The sequence below is a fragment of the Rhineura floridana genome, chromosome 10 (genome assembly GCF_030035675.1).
Source record: "Rhineura floridana isolate rRhiFlo1 chromosome 10, rRhiFlo1.hap2, whole genome shotgun sequence".
Lineage (NCBI taxonomy): Eukaryota > Metazoa > Chordata > Lepidosauria > Squamata > Rhineuridae > Rhineura > Rhineura floridana.
In genome coordinates this window covers 54,819,464-54,841,855 of record NC_084489.1, presented here as the reverse complement: position 1 = coordinate 54,841,855, position 22,392 = coordinate 54,819,464, and the positions used below count along the sequence as shown (strand labels likewise).

Here is a 22,392-nt window from a genome sequence, read left to right as displayed (position 1 = left end):
GCATGTATAAGATTGTGCTGTAAAAGTGTAACAATGTTTAACTTTGTCAAGCTGATGTGGAAAATTCTGGAACAGACTTTTTGATAAACTACTGTATTTCTTCAAACTCACACGTATGCACAAATATTTTTCTTAGAGAGAACCAAAATATAGAATAGTATAGCTGGAATTTTTTTCAGTAAAAAATGTATACATTTTCCCTGAACCATTAAGTACAGGTTGGTACTTCTTGAAAATTGTAAGTTATTTGGGTTTTCCAGAAAACTTCAAATTGGAAAAAATTCAAGAGTCCTAAATAGACTGGGATCTGATTTAGCATGTTTATCTGTCTTATAATCAGTAAATAGCATTGCCTTATAATTGGTAAGTAGCGTTAAAAATACACAAATTAATTTTACATGCTGCAGAAACAAACCACATTTTCTAGTACCCAGAAATATTTGAACTGAAATTTTTGATCAGGGAGAAAACTCGTTGAAGTGCACTTCAAGTGGTTTAAATATTAAAGTTAAACTGAAAGCACTATTTGGACATTTTTATCAGAGTACTTGTAAATATAATAGCATGTTAACCCAATGTGTGACAGGTGTGAAAAAGGTAGATTCCATGTTTGGGATCGTTAGGAAAGGTATTGCAATAAAAATGCCAATATCATAATGCCATTATACAAATCTATGTTGTGACCACACTCAAAATACTATATACGTTCTGGTTGCCTTACCTCAAAAATGGGTATTATAGAGCTGGAAAAGGTTCAGAGAAGGTTAACCAAAATGATCAGGGGACAGCAACTCCCCTATGAGGGAAGATTATAACATTTGGTTATAGGTTATAACCAAATCTATATTGATTATTTTTTAGTTTAGAAGGTGAGTAGGGGCGCAATGCACCTAGCAGATATGCTGTGCTCAGAGGCTTCAGGATGCAGCAGAGCTGTGGAAAAGGAAGGGTGTCAGCTCTACCAGGCTCTGCAGTTGGAGAACTCTGCCACCACTTGGGTACAGCTGGAACCAGCGCAAGTGGAGTCGGTGGAAGGCACAAAAAAGAGGTGTTCTGGAGGTGTGTTGGGGGCAGAACTGAGAGGAGGAGAACTTCCGCCACATCCTGAGCCCGTTTGGCGCAGTCTTGCAGCCCTCTGTCCTGGCAGCTGCAACTCCAGGAAAAGTGGTGGAAGGAAACATGTACTTTGTTTCCTCCTTTTGTGCCCTGCTGGTGCAGCCTGTATCCTCCCCTCCCAGCAGCACCTGAACAGAGGTTGGATGTGGTGGCCTGTTCACTGCCTCCACTGCTGCCAGCCTCCTATGAATTGGATTGCGCCCTAAGTGGGGAGATGATAGAGGTATATAAGATTATACATGGTGTGGAGAAAGTGGATAGAGAGAAGTTATCTTAATGCTAGAACTCAGGGTCATCCAGGGAAACTGAACGTTGGACAATTCAAGACAGACAAAAGAGAGTACCTGTTCACACAGCACTTAGTTAAAACTATGGAATTTGCTCCCATTAGAGGTAATGAATACCACCAGTTTGAATGGCTTTAAAGAGAATTAGGCAAATTCATGGAGGATAAGGCTATCAATGGCTACTACCCACGATGGCTATGTTCTACCTCCTTTGATGAAAGCAATATGTTTCTGTTTACTAGTTCTTGGGAATCAGAAAGTGCTGTTGGACTCAGGTTCTGTTTGCAGATTTCCCATAGGTATCTGACTGGGCACTATGAGAACATGATGGTGGACTAAATGGGACTTTGGTCTGATTTATCAAGGCTCTTCTTATGTAAAATGTACTTCTCTTATGTCGTTTAAGAACAGAATCCTATATACTCGTTCCTGGGAAATCAGTGGAGCTTACTTCTGAGTGTATATGCATAGGAATGAAAGCACTGGAGATTAGCACAATCAGAGAGCTGTGAATTAGATATACAGACGTTTTCTAGGTATAGCAATGTCAATGTAGTCTTATTACAGCTTTGAAGCTGCCCAATTTGACAGATACATCCATTCATTATGTCACTAAATAATTTTATGACAATAAATTATAGAAATTGACAACTTGTAGAAAAATAATAGCATTGGGAAAATTTCCATTCCTCACTACATGCAAATATGTTTGTGATTCATATTTATACAGAATTCAGCAGAATGCGAGAAAGTAAAATATTAGCAGCAGTTTTAGAAAAGTTGCCATTTGTATTTCTTTTCTCCCATTTGGTTCTACTTAATTTCTTCAGGTTAAAGAGCAAGAAGCATCATTTGCAGAATATGATGGAAAAGAAATTGGCAAGCTTCAACAGAATATAGAATGTTTACCTACTCCATCACAGGATCTTGTTGGTAAAGATATGCATTTAAAGTGTAATCAGCAGATCTGTGTAATATAACTAAACAAACACCTTTAAACTGGATTTTATTTATCTATTATCTAAACCGTCTTCATTAAGGGTGATTTACAAATGCTTAATACACTGAGTAACAAGCAATTTAAATTATAAAACCTAAAACAAAACAACCAAAATTTCTATTTATTTTCCTAAAGTTTATAATCTGAGCATCTTTCACAGTTCAAAGAAGTTGGTTCAGATATAGGCATCTGCATGCCTACCAGCCAAGCAAGAAGGTCCTTGTCAGTTCTGACTGCACTGGCTAATTGCTGAGCTATAGAGGCAAGCGGTGGCTGAGGCTGTATACAGAAATTCATCATTTTGGTAGTCAGCCCACTATGGAATCCCACTCATATCATACCTGACTCACTGACTGGGTCAGGTAAGAACCCATGTTAGAGTAGAAGCCACATTTACACAGTCCTGGTTAGCCAGTCCTGTGTCAAAAATGAAGCCAGTCCTATTTTCCAATTCAAGCCTCCTCCGTGCACATCACTGATTGGCTGGTACTTTAGTCAGTCGCAAAGCCACAGGCTCTTCCCCTATAAGAACAAATTCTAAAGTTTAATTTTTGGAGGGGTGTGTTTTAAAGATATGTTAGAGTGAATAAACTCGGCTGGTGCTTTGGGGCAGACGGATAGAATAAAAAATAAAGCTGACAGCCTATGTGCAATTTTGATCTGGATCCTGCATGCATGCTAGTTGAGAAGCAAAGGCAGAAAAAAAACAAAGCTCTCTCCACAACTGAAAACCAACACCCACCTCAGTACATAGCTTGAGCTGACCTGCATCTGGGTCAGATTCAGTATCTCTTTACCTTTTGAACAAGTGCTGACCCATCTTGATGAGGGTTCCACTTAGTTTGCATTCTGGGGCTAAGAACCCTGAAAGTTGAATGCAACTTAGAAGCACACATGAATTCCTAAGCTCTTTGGAGTGATTGCTAATAGCTACAGAGTTATTCTTTGTCAGCTGCAGGAAGGGACAGGTATGCATCATTCAATAAAATAACAAACTGTATTCCTTGTTGAAAGAATTGTTACTCTGATATTATTGCTCTTTGTTTTTTTCACTGTTGAGGTGAACTGTATTTAGTGTGATTGTTTATGAATTATACAGATCTTAAAGTCATGTCACCTTCTTGGGAAGAAATCGATAACTTTAAATTTCAACTTGAAGAACAACATGCTCAAGAAGTTGAGCGCCTCCGATCATATTTCCATCAGCAGTTGAAAGAAACTGAGGAAAGATATATTGTAGAGATAGTCCACTTGCAAAACAGACTCCAAGATGGCAGTGAGGCTTCTGAGTGTTTCAGGTACCTAAAGTTTCTGCTTTTCCTTTTTTTTCCAATAACCAAGACTATAATAGAGTTAGCTCAAGTAATTTTGCTGCTGTAAGGTAAAGGTAAAGGTGTCCCCACACTTGTAGTGCGAGTCGTTTCCGACTCTTAGGGTAACGTCTTGTGACATTTACTAGGCAGACCGTAAATATGGGGTGGGATTGCCAGTTCCTTCCCCGGCCTTTCTTTACCCCCCAGCATATGCCGGGTACTCATTTTACCAACCACGGATGGATGGAAGGCTGAGTAGACCTCGACCCATTTTACCGGAGATTCGACTTCCTCCTTCCGTTGGAATCGAACTCCGGCCATGAGCAGAGCTTTCGGCTGCGTTACCGCCGCTTACCACTCTGCGCCACGGAGGTTAAAAATAAGTTTGGGCTCCCATCCCTATTTTAATATATGGAGCTGTGGAAGGGAAGATTTTTGCTTCCTCCTCAAGGATTTTCACAATTGTGGCCATGTTCCATGTAAGTGAAGGAAAACACAATGATCTGTTAACTTGTATAGAATGAATAAAAAGAGGTTGCAATTGGGGGAATGGGGTGGAAGTTGCCCCCAGCACTTCAGACCATGTTGTCTGAATGGTCTGTGATGTGGTGTGTGCCATGGTTTGGTTGTAGAGCATATGCTTTGAATGCAAAGGTCCTAGTTCAATCCCTGGCATTGCCACGGAAGGATGTCTTTCTGAAACCCTGGAGAACTGCAGACAGTCTGCGTAGTCAACACTGCACTAGATGGAACAATGGTATTAGGCAGCTTCCAGTGTCCCTGTGGTTCCCCTGCAGAGGATTTTCCCAGTTTGCCTGGGGCCCTAAGGATTCTGCCTCCACACACCCCCACCAGCTGCTTTTATTGGGATGGGCTTGCCTTGACTGAGGTCTTTGAGAGTATAGAAAACAAGTTCTTACAGCTGAATGAGTTTTATCATCTTCAAAGTTTCTATACTTAACAAAAAAGCATTATCAGACCAATGCTATTTGTCCTTCTTAAATGTCTACATAAGGTGAAACTTGGAGTGAGTCTTGTATCCCATATGCAAACAAAGCTTGGATTGTTTTGTGTCATTATCTTCTACATATGGGGAAGTGATGCAAAAGGACCATGCAAGCCTAAAACCTTCTAATCTTACCATGGGTAGATGTTTGGGGTGATAGTGTCTGACAGGCTCCTGGTTATAATGCAGAAAGAAAACCAATTTAAAAATGTGTACATATCATCAATTATACAAGGACATACTTTTTAAAATATTTTATGACATTTTATGTGGAAATTATTTTCTGTAGTGATAAATATATTTCTTACACTGGAATAGGATTTTAATATATGAAGAGAGGTTATAACAGAACCCACTTCTGTGACTTCACCTCTTCAACTAAGTGTCCAGTTGAATCTTTCAAAGCATAGTGAGGGGGAGTAGGGAATGGATCCAACATAGGGCAAATTCTAGTGGGCCAAATAAGCAGGGCTCTTATTTAACGTACAGCAGGGAGGTTCCCAAACTGTGGTCCGTGGACATTCAGGTGGTCCATGGCATGTCTGTGGATTTGTGGTTGAAGATGGGAGACAGCACTCCTATCACATTAACTATTCATACTGATTTGTAATGGTATTTTACTGCTTGTTTTATTTCTTACATTTTATTGTATTACAGTTTTAATTCTATGGAATTTAAATTAATAATAATTAATAATAATAATAATAATAATATGTATTTAAGACTTGAGAGAGACACTTTTCATACCTTTGGGTTTATCTGCTTATCTGTCTCCAGTTGTTTCCCTATCCACAGCAGTTGTAATAGCTAGCCAGGGGATCAAGGAGGAATGAGAATATGTCTTTTGTAACAAGTACAAGTGTCATTGTTGTCACTGTTGCACCTTGATCACAAAGAGCAAGAACACTGAGGAAAACATTGAACATCACCCCCTTTCTCCTGGACTTTCTGTTTGAACGTTTACAAATGTAAAGTGAGAGTGAATGGGGCATGTGGGAGATCATCTGCTGCAGGATGAGTCCTTGCCCTGTGGAAATTGAAAACACCTAGTTTCCAGCTTCCACAGGATCTATAGAAACAGCAGGAACATAAGAGCACAAGGGATGAGACTGAACATCAACAACAACAACATCAGTCCCTCCCTCTTGTGTCTCTGCTCTCTTAAGAACTGGAAAGAGTGAGAGTGGGGCATGTGAGCAATCATCTGCTGATGGGTAGCAGAATAGCATGCAGCAGGCTAGAGAGCCAGGCAAAACTGTGTTCCATCAAATTCTTGCTCATCTATCACTGCTGCAGTATGAGACAAGGACGAGGGTGCTCTGCCATTTTAGTGCGAAGGAGGGAGAGGGGAATGTACTAGTGACTCACCCAGTGAGAGAGGGGAGGTCATTTTGGTTAATTGGAGGCCTTGGGAGAGTGTGAAGCCTGCTTGTTTATAAGGTCCCACCCAGTGTGCTTTAGGTTTGGAAACTCCCAAACTTGATGCAGGTGACCTCTCTGGTATCCGTAAGCTAAATTGTTTTGATAACCTCTGATACCAATGCTTGGCAGTTGTAAGAAATCTGATTGCGCTTTCCTATCCTTGCCACTTCAAGAGGAAGTGTCTGTTGTTGTTTGTTAATATCCAATTGCTCTGGATCGTTTTATTGGATTTTTTTTTGCTTTTAACAATATATATATTTTTAACAGAAGAAAAGCCACCAAATGTTTCACCTTTTTTATTTTCTTTTTAGTATTTCTGTGGAAACACAGGTAAATGAAGTTAAGCAGAATGGGAAGTGTGCTGAAAGTGCTTTTCAACAAAGTACGGAAAAGGCAGTAGAGGTACTGTAGTATACTCTGGATTTTTACTTGTTTTTAGTGTTTCAGACATAATGTACATAATCTACAAATAAGAGATCCTCATCAGTATAAAACCTTCCACAGACAAACACAAAAATTGTAAACAAATTTCATTGCCATTAACTGATTCACAAAATGAGATCAAGAAATCTAAGATAGTACCATTAGCTTTACTGAAGTGGATCTAGATCTCATACTTAGCCATGAGGCTGTCTTCACTCTAACAACTTCTGTTTTGTTTCTCAGAGGAACACTCAGTATGCGTTTCAAAAGGGTAACAATCTGTGTTAACTCTCTTCCAGCGAAAAACCAGGACCCTGTGGCATCTTAAAAATAGTTTGTGGTCTGAGCTTTCAAAACCTTTCTTAGATGCAAGATGGGCTAGTGCCAGGCTTTTTCCTACAAAAACCTGTGGTGTTATAACAATAACCAATAAAAGAATGCGGAATTGGTATTATATTACTTCAAGAAATCATCATTGTATTGGCATAATATTAATGTATTTATAACTTTTAAAGTTTCTTCAGGTTATAGGAAACATTTTCTTCTCAGCCATCATCTTGCGTCACACTGAAGGCATAGCTTATAATGTGTACAGCAAAACTTTAAAAATAGTCAGAATGGATTTTATTAAAAAATGAACACATGTCTTTTCTTCTTTTTTTATAGCTCCTTAATGAAGTTGGCATTCCTGAATTTCTTGAAAAACAGTACCAAGAAAAATTACTGCAAGAAATAGCAAAGGTACGGTCCTACTAGGGGGATATATTGGGGCTTAATTCAGATATCATGCCAAACCATGGTTCAGGAGGGTTTACTATAGTTTGGCATGTGGTTTAAACTGGCAAGCCATATTTATGACCTGCCTCCAGAAGCCACTGCCCCTAAAGACAAGAGTGTTGATCAGAAAGAAGATAAAGGTGCCAAAAATAAACCATCATTTGTGTGACAGTTTAGAACAGAGTGGGAAACCTCAGGCTGGGGGCAGGAGTTAGATGCATCCCTCTATTTGGCCCTTGAGATTCTCCCAAGGCTACACCTCTCATCAGCCCTTTCCTGCACTCTCTTCAAGGGCTTTTGCCTGGCCTGAATATGTCCTTGAACTGTGATAATGCCTCTTGCTTACCTGACTGGAAAAATATTGATGGGTGGTGGGGTGTAGAAACCTCTAACTTGTGTGTGGCTGAAATGTACTGAACTGCACAAAAACAGGAGTCACCTCCATCGCGGTTTCCAATTTTGCCTCTGTACCTTCCCACCACTAACATGTGAACTCCTGTCCCCCTAAAGTTGCCCATAAGGGAATGCAGCCCATGGTCTAAAAAAGGTCCCTCATCCCTGGTTTAAAAGTTTGGCTTCTAATTTATGGCTAGCACAAACTATGCACTAAATCAAGAAATATTCCTGTCACTGCTATGTCCTATATTAAATACTTTGAGGTGCATGCCTTGCCATATAAGTAAGTCCATATGTATATTGCTCGTTATACTGCTTCAGCATTCCTGTAGCTAATTCCCATTAAACCATGTATATTCTGCAGTTTGTACGGTCCAAATGTCACAATAGATTAAAAATAAAAATTATTTTGTTGAATCCTTGTTTTAATACGTGTAATGCAAGCGTAATTTTACACTATTAGCTGAGGAAATGTTTCATTCACTGGTTTATACAGAAATCTAAAGTAACTCCTCTCTGTGTCTCCATTTGTTGTTAAGGTGGTTGTAACAATGAGTGTAGAGTTTGCACAGAAAAGTGAACTAGCAAGGATTGCTAATCTAGTGGAGGAAGAAATGTCTTCAATGATACCAATACAAGCTCAACAGGATAATAATGTCTGTAGAAAAGAATGTCCTGAAGAATTAGATAGCCATCAAAATGAAGAGAGAAGCACTAAATATGAAGAATTCAAATCACTTAGTAGAGAGATCAGCGAAGAACGTGGTGAAACTTCATCTCTTGAAGGACAATTTCAATCAGATGCGAAGCCTGCTAAAATATTTGGGTTGCACAACATTGATTCAACAGACACTTCCTCAAATTACAAAGAGCTTATGCAGAAGACATCTCTGGTAAGTATAGTCAAATATATTCCAAATAATTTATTTTGAAAATTCTAACCTGGTGAGATTCATTCCCAGTCCATAACTAGCAAATCACTTACTCTGTTCTGCAGTGCATCATCATGCTTGAGAACTGGCGGGGAGGGGGCTCTAATTGTGGAAGTTGCTAATCAGCTTTTATGGTTCAAACGATATCATGTAAAATAAGACATAAAAGTCCACTATGGCTGCAATGCATTTATCTGGCACTAAGCCTAATAGAACCTGATGGTGCTTACTTGTGAGTATATGTGCATAGGATTGCACTGTATATAAAATAAATGTTCTTATTAGTGAAGTATGGTTTTATACATCTTCATTTTTTAACTGATATTTCTAACTTAATAGGTTCATGTGTACTAAATGTGTATTAACAGTATGTATGTTTCCTCTGAAGTAAGTCACTATTTTCAGTGGCCTTACTCCCAAGTAACTGTTCAGGTTTGTAGCCTTCAGTGTTTGTTCAGAAGCTATAGGTAGTGCAAAATGTAGCGGTCTGCCATTTAACACACTGTGTATTCCTGAGATCATTACTAGCACTCTAGACATTTCTGGGCACATCTTAAAATAATTTTTTCACCTATTTCACTTGTTTTCACTATTGCAAACACTTGTATTGGCCACTTATTCAAAGGTGCTACATAAATACTTACAGTAGCGGATTAAATGTGGTATCTTGAATCCTTGCCATGTGCCACCTCAATACAAAGATTGCATGTAGAGAGGCACACTGATAAGTAATTTAAATCCAATTTTTGAATTCCTTCTGCCTAAAGACTCAAAAACATACGAGCATGTATGTTCTGAAAGAACTGAAAGACCCTTTTTATTTGGGCTAGATCTGGGTGGACAGACTAGAAATTAAAATATCGTGGAACTATTTTCTTTTTATAGCAAGCAGCCTATAAATTGATTAAATTTTAAAAACTGTCAGTCATGTGATTCACAACTGTGTGCTTGTTGCTAAAGTGAAAGAGAGTGGCCTTGAGCTAGGGGATCTCTGCTTTCCCCTTCACTGATACATTATTTTTCTTTTGCAAGCCCTCCCCCCATTCACTTTTCTCCCAGTGGTGAAAAGGAATTGAGAAGAGAGGATGAGGGGGAAAATGGCTAGAGAGAAGGGTTCAGCATCCTCTTGCCTGCCTGCACCCTTCCCACACTGACACTTTCCATAGCAATGCAAAACACAGGTTTGGAATCCTCAGCTTGCCACTGAACTGACAGAATTCTGACTTTAGAAATCCTGTACTGTGCAAATTACATTTAGTAAGGCTGTATGTAGGCTGCCGTTCAGTCAGCTTTGTGACTTATACCTGTTTAACATAAGGTAACATTTCCTACATGGACGACCTGCCATTTTTAACATTGTCAACAAAAATTACAGGTTACAAATGAAGCTTCAACCAGCATAGTAGCCTCAAATCAGATATCATTGTATGAAGAGCGTTTGGAAGATATGCGTCAAGAGCTTGTCCGTCAGTATGAAGAACATCAGCAGGCAACAGAAATATTGAAACAGAGTCACATGAAGCAGATGGAATGGCAGAAAGAAAATCAAGAGATCCTCCTAGCAGAGCTTGATAGGCTTAAAGTACAGTTAGCAGAGGTAATGTGAGCCTTGAGACAGGAAAGATCTGGAATTATGGACAAAATAGAAACATCCCCCTCCCATGGTTTTCTATAATCTCTACGTCATGTACAAAAAAACCCACGATACATTTTGTCTGAAGGGTACATTTTTCATGTGTTTTGTCTTGAAATCTCAATTTTTTAATTAAATATAATTATTTATTAAGCTAGAATACATCCACTACATTCATCAAAAACACACATAAACATAAGAAACAACCATAAATACAGATCAAATATCATTGCCTTAGCAAACAATTTATAATCCAGAGATCTTATAATAGTTAAATTCATTATACTAATATTGCAATAACTAATATTTCACTAATTTCATAAATAGCTAGTTATTAATAATCAATTATTAATAATATTAAAATTTCATGAATTATAGATAGTAATTTATGGCAGCAGACAATTTATTCCGAGATCCTTTATACCCAGCTCTCTTTTCTCATATAATGAGAAGACATGATTCACTAGAAAAGACAATAATGGTGGGAAAAACAGAAGGGAGTAGAAAAAGAGGAAGGCCAAACAAGAGATGGACTGATTCCATAAAGGAAGCCACAGACCTGAACTTACACAATCTGAACAGGGTGGTTCACAACAGATGCTCTTGGAGGTTGCTGATTCATAGGGTTGCCATAAATCGTGATCGACTTGAAGGCACATAACAACAATCATTGGAGCCCATTTTTCAATTTCCCCCTTCCAATTGTTCCCAAATCTTCCTAATCAGTTCTATTTTCCTTGGTCCTTTTTCCTGTTTCCACATTTTAGCGAAGAGTATCCTTGCAATCATTATTACATATAGAATCTGTGACTGATGTTTTTAAATGCTGTCTTGCCCCTGCATATAATTTAGAAGACATAACAAAGGATCCACAACCAATTGAATGTTGAACATTTATTTAACTATTTCTCCCACTCTTTTCCAAATAACTCTTGCTTTTCTGCAGCCCCAGCACATATGCAGAAAATCTCCTTTCTGCTCCTGACAAACCCAACACTTTCCATCTCCAGTTTTACTGATCATTTTACTTTTCCAAGGAGTCTTAATACCATTGAGTTGCCATCTTTGTACAACTCTGTTTATGCAATGTCAAAATTGAACAATTGGACCCTTTTTGGAATATGAACTGCTATACTTCTTGAGGAATCTCCATGTTTAGTTCTTTATTCCATTTTTGCATAAAACAGCATGGGTTTGCTGTAGTTTTTTCTTTAGAATTTGGTATATCTTTGATAAGGGTCTGGTCTTGACATCTCCATTATTACTTGTTTTTTAATATAGATACAATGAGTAAATTTCTTGTTGCTACCAATATACTACAATGTAGGCAATTTTCATGACTCAAGGAGTCTTAAGATTATTTCTTTAAACTGAAATGTGGTCCTCGCCTTTTCAAGTTTCAGTTCTTCAGTGATAAAATAGGAACAATAATACTCCCATTTATAAAGCAATGAAGCCAAACTATATCTTAGTGTGAATGAGCAAATGTGTGGGCTCCTGGAGAGGAGATCACAGCTGTTTTGCTCCTCCCTAGCCCTTCTGCTGCTGCGCTGTGCTGAGCCAAACCATGGCTTAGCATGTTGTCTAAAACCAAGCTCCAGAGAACCCACAAGCTTGTTTGCACTAAGCCACAGTTTGGCTTAGCAGTACATGTTGACAAGGACATTGGGAATACAAATTCAATAGCTGTCTTTGATATGAGGATGAAAAGGTGTCAAATTTGGCTGTGATTAAATTCCATGAAATATGTAAATAAGGAGGGAAGTCTGTTTTAAATGGGAGGTTAGCTTGATTCAGCCTTATTACAAAGTTGATCAAGCAGTATGTTGTCTGTAGATGTTAAAAAGTGTGTGTGTGTGTGTGTGTGCACAGAGAGAGAGATTGAGAGAGATCCTATTCAGATTTGTACTCCATGGAGTTCCATTTGCTTTGAAAGAAGGGGAGCTGATTTTCACTAATTTTTCTTTGCCCTCACAGCTACCAAGAAAGCTGTTGCAGAAAACCCCTTCCATTCACATAAGAGCAAATCCAGATCCAATACACACACAAAAATAGGAGAGAGAGAGAGAGAAACTGATTTTTTTATCTCAGTGCTTTAATCTCAGACTGACATTTGTCTTTGACTCCATGATTAAAGGGAACAGAATGTTTTTGGTGTAATATCTAGGACCTACCTTTATGATAACAAATATATGTTTGGTTCCTTTTGTGGTATTTCTAACATGTTAGTGGTGTGCTCTTCTCCTTTTAGGGTGACCCACTGGATAGTGAAAACATCATCACAGAAAGGGAGCAGATGCTTTTAGAGGAACTAGAATCACTAAAGGAGCAGTTAATACCAGGGAGAGAGAAGCTACCCTGTGAGCTAATAAACAGTGGTACTCAGACTCAGGTAGTGTAGACCTTGGTTGTCTTTGGAAGCTGTGGAATGTAAACAAAGTAGCATTGCTATTGTTGCTCTTTTCAGCACAGGGCGTTTTCCTAATGTGTCGAATTTACTTAAGTGGGGTATGATAAAACAAGAAGGTGGAGCTTAGACAGTTGGCATTATATTGAAGGCAAATTCTAATTTTAATGTTGCTGTAGTAACCTCCAACAAGGAACCAATATGCTATTTACTTAGCACAACAAACCTGACTCTTATAGGCTGTAACTAAACTATTTCAATCTGCAGCTTTAGGTGTCTGATAGCAGGATAGTTAATTATTACCACATGAAGCTTGTGATTTTTTTCCATTTTATAACATGGCTGTGAGTAGAACAGTGTGCTGATTCCAACATGACAGGATTTTTGTCTCTCTTTTCTTCTCTTCCATTGCCAAAACTTACCCAGAATGAAAATGTATGTCAAAATGAATCCGAAGAGCAGATCTTAGAAGGTGAAGATGGAAGGCATGAAGAAGCTTCTCCAGATGTCCTTTCAAAAGAAAGGTATGCTATGAAGAAGACTGAAGTGTGATACTCTTTATACTAACAAGTGAAAGAAATATTTTAGCCTTGTAAGTTGCATAACTTCAGGTCTGATAGGTCAAAGCAGATGATATATTCACACTTTGTTAGGAGTCAACCTATATAACGTGACTGCAGCTCTGAAGCTGTTTCCATCTCAAGACACCTCTTGACCAAAATGGGCCTGTATTGGATCCTTGCCACTTCTTACTCTGAATGGTTACACATTAAAGACTCTAGGGGGTTGGTTTATAATTTAATTACTGAATTAAACAAGTAGCCATATTGCTACCTGATTTTGTAGTGACCATTAGTGGCTTACGTTGCATCTATGGCTGTGTACATATGTTAAACTGATTTGTCCATATTATACTAAATTTACATCTATGATATTATCATACCTTTATTCATATATATATATTCACAGTATGGCTTTCCATAACAATAATTTTGCCAGTTGGCTGATACAGTTTAAGAGATTACAATAAAACAGTTGTGGGGAATGTTTGGCTCTCCAAATGTTGCTGAACTACCATTCCCATTACCCCCAGCAAACATGGCACACAACATCTGGACTGCCAAAGGTTCCCACACATGCAGCAAAAGGAATTATGACATGTTCCTGAGGGTTTTCTCTACATTTTGTTTCTCCCTTTTTAGTAATTTCCATAAAAATATTACTAAGTCCTAATAACATTCATTTCCTAGACAAGCTCTCCAATTCTTGTATCATCTAATCCTCTGCAGTTTTGTCAATCTAATCTCTCTTCTTCTTGGTGGATAACAAATATAAATCACAAGAAATACAGTAAGAACTGATGTGCAGCATTTTATAAACTAAAGTAGTTTATTTCACTTATAAATAGGATGTTATAATATATTATCTTTAAAGGTATGGGGATCCTGTGCAGCAATATAACTGTTGCTTGCTTATTTTTATATCATAACTACAGGTGGGCATTTAAATTTGTTTTTTATGTGAAAGTTTTCCTCAAAATGAAAGTACAGAGTTGGCATTGAGATTATTTTTATCCTGAAAAGGCATCAGCCCTAAATACACTTATCTGGAGTGAGTTACATTGAAAATAATGAGAGTTAGTTCTGGGTCAACATTCCCCAAAAGGTGACCTAAAAGTCTTTTTTAAAAACGTGTAGACTGGTGCTAAAAACCTGGAATTCTGTGCCACTTTCCCAGGAGTAGGCTCCGTTTAACGTAGTGGGACTTAATTCTCAATAAATATATGTAGGATCAGGCAACACAGATAACAATACTTTTTGCCCAATTAAATGTCTGCGCCCCCTCCCCCCCCACTCCTTTCATGAGAACGTAAGAAGAACCCTGCTGGATCAGGCCACAGTGTAGCACCCTGCTCTCACAATTAGGGGAATCATTTATTTAGTAAGGCAATAAATGCCTTTTCAATATATTTTAGAGAGCGCATCGTAGTTTATGCTTCTTGTTCTGCATGGGGGAGTCACTTAGTTTTGATGTTCCCTTGTCCTTGGCTTTCAGTAACAAACGTATTTCATGTGGAAATCAGTGGTGTTTTGTTGAGTTTGAGTTAATATGCCAGTCACTCAACTTTCTATCATTTGCTATTTATTTGTATTTTTTAAGCTTTATGTGTTCTTTTATATCCTGAATACAATACCTTTATTTCTGTGTGTAAGATGTGGGTTTTGCTTGTTAGGATTTAGCTGTATTTAATTTTAATTTAATTAGCTGTATTTAATTTAATTTTGTTGTTATGTCTTCTGTGTGTGTATGTGACCTACTCTGGATCAAATTAATTAAGGGCATGGTTATAAATTGATTAAATAATAATAATGAAGATAATTTTTTTTGTTTTTATGAGCCCTCAGAGGACTGAAGAGCCATATCCCTGATGTAGTGCAGGGTTGAGCCACTTCTCCTGGAACTCAGTTATACCAACTGGGCGTCCTGTCTGTCACTAAAGCAAAGGTTGCAATGCTGGGTTAGTCTGTGAAAACACTCTGGTGACTGTACTAAAAGAAGACATGTAGTCCTCCTTTTCGCACATTCAATTATTAAGGTTCTGAAAGAATGTTTTGCACTTTCTTTACCAGTGACTTTTAAATGGTGTCAGCACCCATTGAATTCTTAAAGTCTCTTGTTCTAATTAGGTTCTTTATATAGCTCTTGAAATGAAGGTCCAGTCCTGAATGTTCAAATTCAGGAAGTGACAAGGACAAAATATTTTGACTGAATTCCCATTAATTTTCTGTTTTCAGATGTGCCTTGCAGAAAGCTAATAACAGACTGATGAAAATTCTATTGGAGGTTGTGAAGACTACTGTAGCTGTAGAAGAAACAATTGGACACCATGTTATGGGCCTACTAGATCAGTCATCAAAATGTGGGTTGCCTTTTAAAAGTCTAGGATGGGACACAAGAACAGAGGATTCCACAAAGCCAAGCATCTGTGTGGCATACGAAGAAGGTAATTGCAATGAAGGCTATGTTGCTTTTATGTGACAACTATTCAGAATCTGTACTGCCAACAACAGGTGTGTTGAGGAACTCTAGAATTTGGCTCTAAAATATATTCAGTAGTAGGAAACCTAAAACTGAGTACGGATTTATATGGATTAAAACTTAAATTTGTAATTGGGTCTTTTTCTTGGTATGGGGTGGTAGTATATAGGATGGCTGCACAGAATGTGGATATCTAGGTAAAAGGTTGTGCTTCTCCAGGCCCTAGACAAAGAGCTATGAGGGATAAACAGATTCCACTACACCGCTATGAGAATATTATCAGTTGGCAGAAATTGTGTGGGTGTGTGTATTTTCTCTTAGGGCAGGAGGAAATAGTGAATAGAATCTAGTTCTCAAATATTTCTAGCTTTCAAATATTTCATGATTCTGGAAAAGAAAATCAACTTGAGTCCACAATTCATGCTGTTTTTCTGGTTGTGCTAGTTATTAGATGTGCTTGAACAAGATTTTGATAGATACTCATCATTTTTAATTCTACATCAGGTAGATAATTAATTAGCATCAGGCAGCAGCTACATCTTGGTAGAAGCTTAATGTCAAGTCCAACATCACTTTATCATAATTAGCATTCATCTTAAAGTTGGCAGTGAGAGGCTAATTTGCCTACTCAGTTTTAGATAGATACATTTTGTACAGCCGTTAATACAGCAATCTGTCTTATCACAATTTCTTGTCCCATTCCATTGTAAATGAGAGTTCTGCAGCAGTGGGGATTCCCCATGCCTTAGTGTTGAATTAGCACAAAAACAACAGCAACCACCACCTGAATATATATTTTGATTATCAGACTCTTATTCATTCCTGGTTACCAGAGCTTGAAACTAGGTTCTGAACTGGGTTTTCAGACCCTAGTTAAAGAAATCTGGCTGCATTGATGCTAACCATAATGCTACATTTTATAACATAGTGCTATCTAATGCTAGTTAACCAAATCATGGAAGGAATTTGTGCAGAAGAGTGTGCCAGCCTGCAGCTCACTCCCAGTCTCCTTACCATAATTAACAACACTGCAATTGCATCTGACCTTACTAATGGCTAATCAAACAATAGTTAAGAAAAGATACACACACAAACATTCCTACAAGATAAGAATATCAGTAGGTCTTGGGACATTAGAACATGGAACCTAGTTTATATTTCCTGTAATACTGTAAACATGTGGAGACTGCGAATTAATATTAAACCATAGAATATTCTTTGTTACCCTTTCTTGAGGTGCTTGTATATGAGCATTGTCAAATACTATGATATATTGCCATTAGTCTGACAGAATATGGTGTTATGATCATTCTTGGTTTGACATTATAAGTGCTTTTATTGGGACAATGAAAGTAATGGTGAGGATACATGCTGTCTCCAATGAAAAATCACCACAGACCAAGCTTGAGAATACACAGGAATAAAGTACTTTGGGAGGAACAACATAAGGATTTTCAATAATAAATTGGTGAGCAAACTGTGTCTGTGCTTGATAAAAAGGCAAATTTGGGAGTACTGTCCTTTTGGAGGTATTGCATACTCAAGATATTTTGTAAAATGGTTTTGAAACTGTTTTATGATCATTGTTCAACTTTACCATAGAGCAGGGGTAGTCAACCTGGGACTGTCTAGATATTGTTGGACTACAAGTCCCATCAACCCAAACTATTGGCCATGCTGACTGTGGCTGATAGGAGTTGTAGAACAACAGATATGGAGGGCTGCATGTTGATTACCCTTGCAATAGAGAATCACTAGGGTCCCCCCCCCCTTTTCTCTGCCAGTCCTTGGTTGTCTTTGTGAAAACGAAAGCTCCTTAGCATTTCAGGACCAAACTGGATAAGATCTAGAAAATCTGTGTTTGAATCTCCCAGTCTTTTAAATTGTAACTTAAAAACAGCCATAGGATAGAGATCAATTGGACTGAGGAAATGTTGCTGATGGGGATTAATCCCCCTGCCCCCACTGCCATTTTCCCAATCAAAGTCAAACACCTGGACCTCCAAAGCTATTAACAACTTCCAGTCATGGACTTCCCATGCCTCGGTTATTTTGGTCATCAGTCAGTCATTTTTTGTGATTCTGCTCTTTGGAGCATAAGGAATGTGTGCAGTAAAACACAAGACTATACTTGCCTTTTCTAACTTGTACTAACTTGTCTCAGTATTTAAAAATAAACACTGATGAACCTTGTCGTGCTGATTTATAGAGTACAGAATTTAACGACATGGGTTTCTTTACTAGTGGCTTCAGCACAAAGGCTTCCAATTTTTATTATAAAACAAATTATTCTTTCTGTGAGCAGAAAGAGTAGGAGTGCACCACACTTAAATACAAAGAAATCTGGGCCTTTCCCTGTCAGCATGAGAGAAGGCCTGCCATAACCCTTGATTCCAGTTACAAGCCCGATTTATTTATTTATTGTTTTTTTTTTTAGATTTCTTACCTGTCTAATGTAAGGTCCCAGAGCTGGTTACAACAATAAAATATATAATTATTATTTTAAAAAGTTACAGCCATAAAACAAAAAATGTCTAAAACAATTAAAACCAATTCCATATATAAAAACAATACAAACATTTAAAAACAATTCCATATGTAAAACCAATGCAGATGCAGACTTATTGAAAGAGGAAGGTCCTCAACAGACACGGAAAATACAACTTGTCCAGTATGTAACAGGGGAATTCCAAAAGGTAGGTGCCACCAAACTAAAGGCTCAATACCTGCATTGTACGGAACAAACCTCTTGAAGAGAGGTCATCTGTAGGAAGCCCTCTCCTGCAGAATACAGTGATCGGTTGAGTATATAAAGGGTGAGACTAGGGTGTTTTAGGTATAAAAGCTTTGTACACCAATACCCGCTCCTTGAACTTAGCTCAAAAGTAATAGGCAGCCCATGTAATTCTTTTAGCAATGCAATAATGTAGTGGTGATAATCTGCCCCTGTGAGCAATTGAGCTGCTGCATTTTGCACTAACTGCCGCTTCTGGGCCAACCTCAAGGACAACACATACAGCATATTGCAGTAATCTAATCTGGAGGACTAAAGTTGTCATGTTGTTGTATTCCCGAAATGGCTGTAGTTGCCTTACCAGCCTAAACTGGTAAAAAGCACTCCTAGCCATTGAGGTCACCTGGGCCCTCTGTCAACAGAGATGGATCCAGGAACACACCCAGACTACAAACTTGTTCCTTCAGGAGGAGTACAACCCCATTGAAAGCAGGCAATTAACTAATTTAATTTACTCTAAAATGAGAAACCACGCAAGAACACTTGCTTCAAATTATGTGTTTTAACAGTTTTATTATTTCCAGAAAAGGGTGATTGATTGTGTGAAATGTTTACTACAATGGACACTTGATGGCCAAGTCTGCAAATCACAGTTAATCATGATTTAGTGTGACATGACTGAACCTGGGCTTTCACTTTCTCCCCTGCCCTACTCTCTTCCTTGGCTAAGAGAAGGAATTCTGAAGCTTTTATTTCTGATTTTAGTTAATCATGGCTTCCCATGTCACCCAAACTGGAAGCTGTGCTTAACCTTAACTACTATGGTTAATTTTAATAAGCCAGCTTCAGAAACCATGGCTTGACATTGGATTGTTGGAAATTAAGTTGCCAGATTAATTTTTGCTAAATACTAGATATGACTTAAAATTGCTAATGTAAGAGAGTGGATAGTCAAGAAGTGGGACCTAGTGGTTCTGGCCAAATAAACTATATTTTTTTTAAAGTTCCAAGGAAAACTGTTAAAATGGGTTACATTTATAGAAAATTGGGCATCATTCATTGACTTGTATAGATGCATTTTATTAATGCCGAGCCCTCATTTATATTTGAAGAAGGCTATTGTGCTAATATGACTTTTAAACAAAGGCTCTGGTGAAGTAATGGATATATTCTTTAATGCTGGTTTGGGTGTACCTCCAGTTTATACAATGCATGTATTATAGAGGTACTCTGATTTAATGATTTTTAAAATAAAATTTTCTTAGTACTAGATGACAAACCATGGTTAAGGAAAAGCAAAAAGCAAGCAAAAGCTTCCAACTCCTCCTGGCCATGCAGGAGGGAAGAGTGCAAGAGTCCAAGGTTTGTGCACAGGGCTTGCTGTGGCTTGTGCTAATTGTACAAAACCAAGGGTGGGAAACCTGTGGCTCTTGAGTCAAATGTAGCCTTCCTGACTTCCTTATTTGGCCTGTGAGGCTGTTTTGAACAAGCCATGCCCACCTTCCTTACACCTGATGTCATACATGACATCAAGTATGGGGCAGGTAAAGGTGAGCCAAAGAGGACTGGGCTAAAGGGGGCTTTGCAGGTGATACTGATTGTCAGTACCTACAAACCCCCCTTGTGCAGCTTCTGAAGTGTCGCTCAAAGCAGGATTAGACTCCCACACATCAGCTGATATGTGGGGAGGTCAATTGTGATCAGTTTGGTTGCACAAGAGTTTCTTGTAGGGAACTCTTGTGCACCCGAACCTAGTGCTAAGCAGGATTGACCTACCCTCACATTAGCTGCTACAAGGAGAGGTCAAACCTGCTGGGTTCAGGTGCACAAGAGAGCTCCCTGCAGCAAACTCTATTGTGCACCTGAATCCAGTGTTAAGCAGGATGCTAAAACTAAGGTTTTTTCCTGCTCAGTTTGGCTGCATTTGAAGTCCTGAAGTTGGAACTTCAAAGCACCAAATCACCTGACATCATTGAATAACTGACCTGAGCTTAGTAAGCAACTCTACATAAGGACTATATCTAATGTGTTCAGTCTCTTAGTGTAGCATGTCATCCTAGCTGAAAAATAAATCCTGGTAGATTTTGGTGTTTAATGTCAGAGCTGTGCCTGCAAAGAATGATTTACCACCGTGTCTGCACAGAACTTGATGTAGTCTTATGCAAGAATACTATTTGATCTGGGCCTGAGGACTTTTTCAGATAAGGAAAAATTCCTATGGAGAAATTGCCTCCATGCAGAACATAAAATGAGCAAAGAACATATGTAGATTATCACGAATGGTGATTGTGCGTGTGTGTACACAAACATTTGCTGTGTAACCACAATATTAATTCTCAAAAGTGCCAACTGTTAAGACATATTGTAGCTCAATATATTTTGGAACCAAAGTTCTTTCTTCAGGAGCAGTCTTAAACCAGAATTCCTGAAGATGGAACTTTGGTTCTGAAATGTGTTGAGCCACAATAAGCCTTAATAGTTGGCTCTTTGCGGAACTAGTTCTCCTTTTTTATGTTTTCTGGTTTAATTCCACTCTCCCCCCCCCCTTCTACTGTTTTGGAAATCATATGATGTACACATTCTGGACAGATGTGACCATTCATGTAGCAAAAAATCATTTAGCATGTATAAAGCTGTTCACACATGGAATGCATACAGGTTCGTGTTTGGAAATGTTTTTCATGTATAAATGGTATCACATCTGAAGCATCACTTTATAGGGATGTCGGAGCACAAAAAGAAGTCCAAAGAGAATTTGTATTATTTGTGTTTGTATTAGTTCTACAGGAATAAGCCTTGTGAGTTTACCCCTACTCTCTCCTGTGATATATAACCTTAAGGAGGAGATTGGAAACTTGGACTTCTGTTTTCAGTTATTTACAATTATTCATTTTGTCTGAACTGAGAACTGTTCTTAGTGTAAATCAGTGGTGGGGAACCTTTGATCCTCCAGATGTCGATGAACTCCAACTCCCATCAACCCCAGCTGGCATGGCCAGTGGTCACTGATAATGGGAGTTGTGGTCCAGCAACATCTGGAGGGCCAATTATTCCCTCCACTGATGTAAACAATAGTTTAGGAAAGAAGACAGGACCATAAACCATGGTTTGTAGTTGGTTTGTTGCCCTAACCATAATTAATTAACCATAATTAAGACAAATCATAAATTGTCCAGGTTCAGACATAACAAGTAACTGCAGTATGTTGCAAATGGTAGTGGAAGCTTCTGATGTATTCCTTGCAGCTGTGCAGAAGAGGGAAGAGCATACAAGCCCTGATGCTTATGCGTGTAACACTACAATAATTTAGCATTTTATACAAAACAGGTGATTGTGTCATAACACTGCTTTCCGGAGGCACAGAGTAGTGCTGTTAAGATGGGAAACAGGAGCAGAAAAGTAATTGTACAGGAGGAGAGAAATATTAAGCATTTGTTAAAAATTGGGTGATTATTAAATCTGCACCCCTTTTCACTAAGTAGTGGTAAAGGTGACTAACAGCAACCCAATAAAATACAAACATTTTAAAAAGCCTAAAACACTACTTATTGGGAGCAGCATTATAGCATAAGCTTTTTATCCTGAACTTTGATCTTGCATTTACCATGATGCCTAGCTTAATGGTTTGTTTTGTTTTAATTTAACTAATTTAGATGCTTCTTTGAGAGAGTTTGTAAACGAAGTCCTCCTTTTGGGTTCCCTAAACAAAGGCTTGCGTTTGCGTTTGGTCAGCAACTATATATGAGTAAAGAAATGGTTCTCTTCACCACTGGTGTAGGGCAAAGGCATATCTTTAAGCAGAGGAAAGATGGGAAGTAAATGTTGCAAAACTATTCTGAACGCTGACAGATAAATAAATTGGAAAGTTTGGAGGGTTTAAGAACAGAATAGATGGCCATCTGCCATA

At 38.3% G+C, this 22,392-nt stretch overlaps 1 protein-coding gene across 14 annotated transcripts in view; it reads left to right on the top strand.

Moving 5' to 3' along the window:
• Window positions 1–22,392, top strand: part of AKAP9 (A-kinase anchoring protein 9) — a 157,814-nt gene that overhangs the window by 53,151 nt on the left and 82,271 nt on the right. For 12 of the 14 annotated variants that reach the window (XM_061587925.1, XM_061587919.1, XM_061587920.1 and 9 more), the window contains 9 exons: window positions 2,234–2,336; window positions 3,503–3,701; window positions 6,456–6,546; window positions 7,234–7,308; window positions 8,280–8,633; window positions 10,048–10,269; window positions 12,557–12,697; window positions 13,139–13,236; window positions 15,508–15,716. In XM_061587925.1, the coding sequence (XP_061443909.1) occupies window positions 2,234–2,336; window positions 3,503–3,701; window positions 6,456–6,546; window positions 7,234–7,308; window positions 8,280–8,633; window positions 10,048–10,269; window positions 12,557–12,697; window positions 13,139–13,236; window positions 15,508–15,716 (1,492 nt within the window). The remainder of the gene's footprint in view (window positions 1–2,233; window positions 2,337–3,502; window positions 3,702–6,455; window positions 6,547–7,233; window positions 7,309–8,279; window positions 8,634–10,047; window positions 10,270–12,556; window positions 12,698–13,138; window positions 13,237–15,507; window positions 15,717–22,392) is intronic. The other 2 variants (XM_061587928.1, XM_061587923.1) reach the window with 1 other exon arrangement.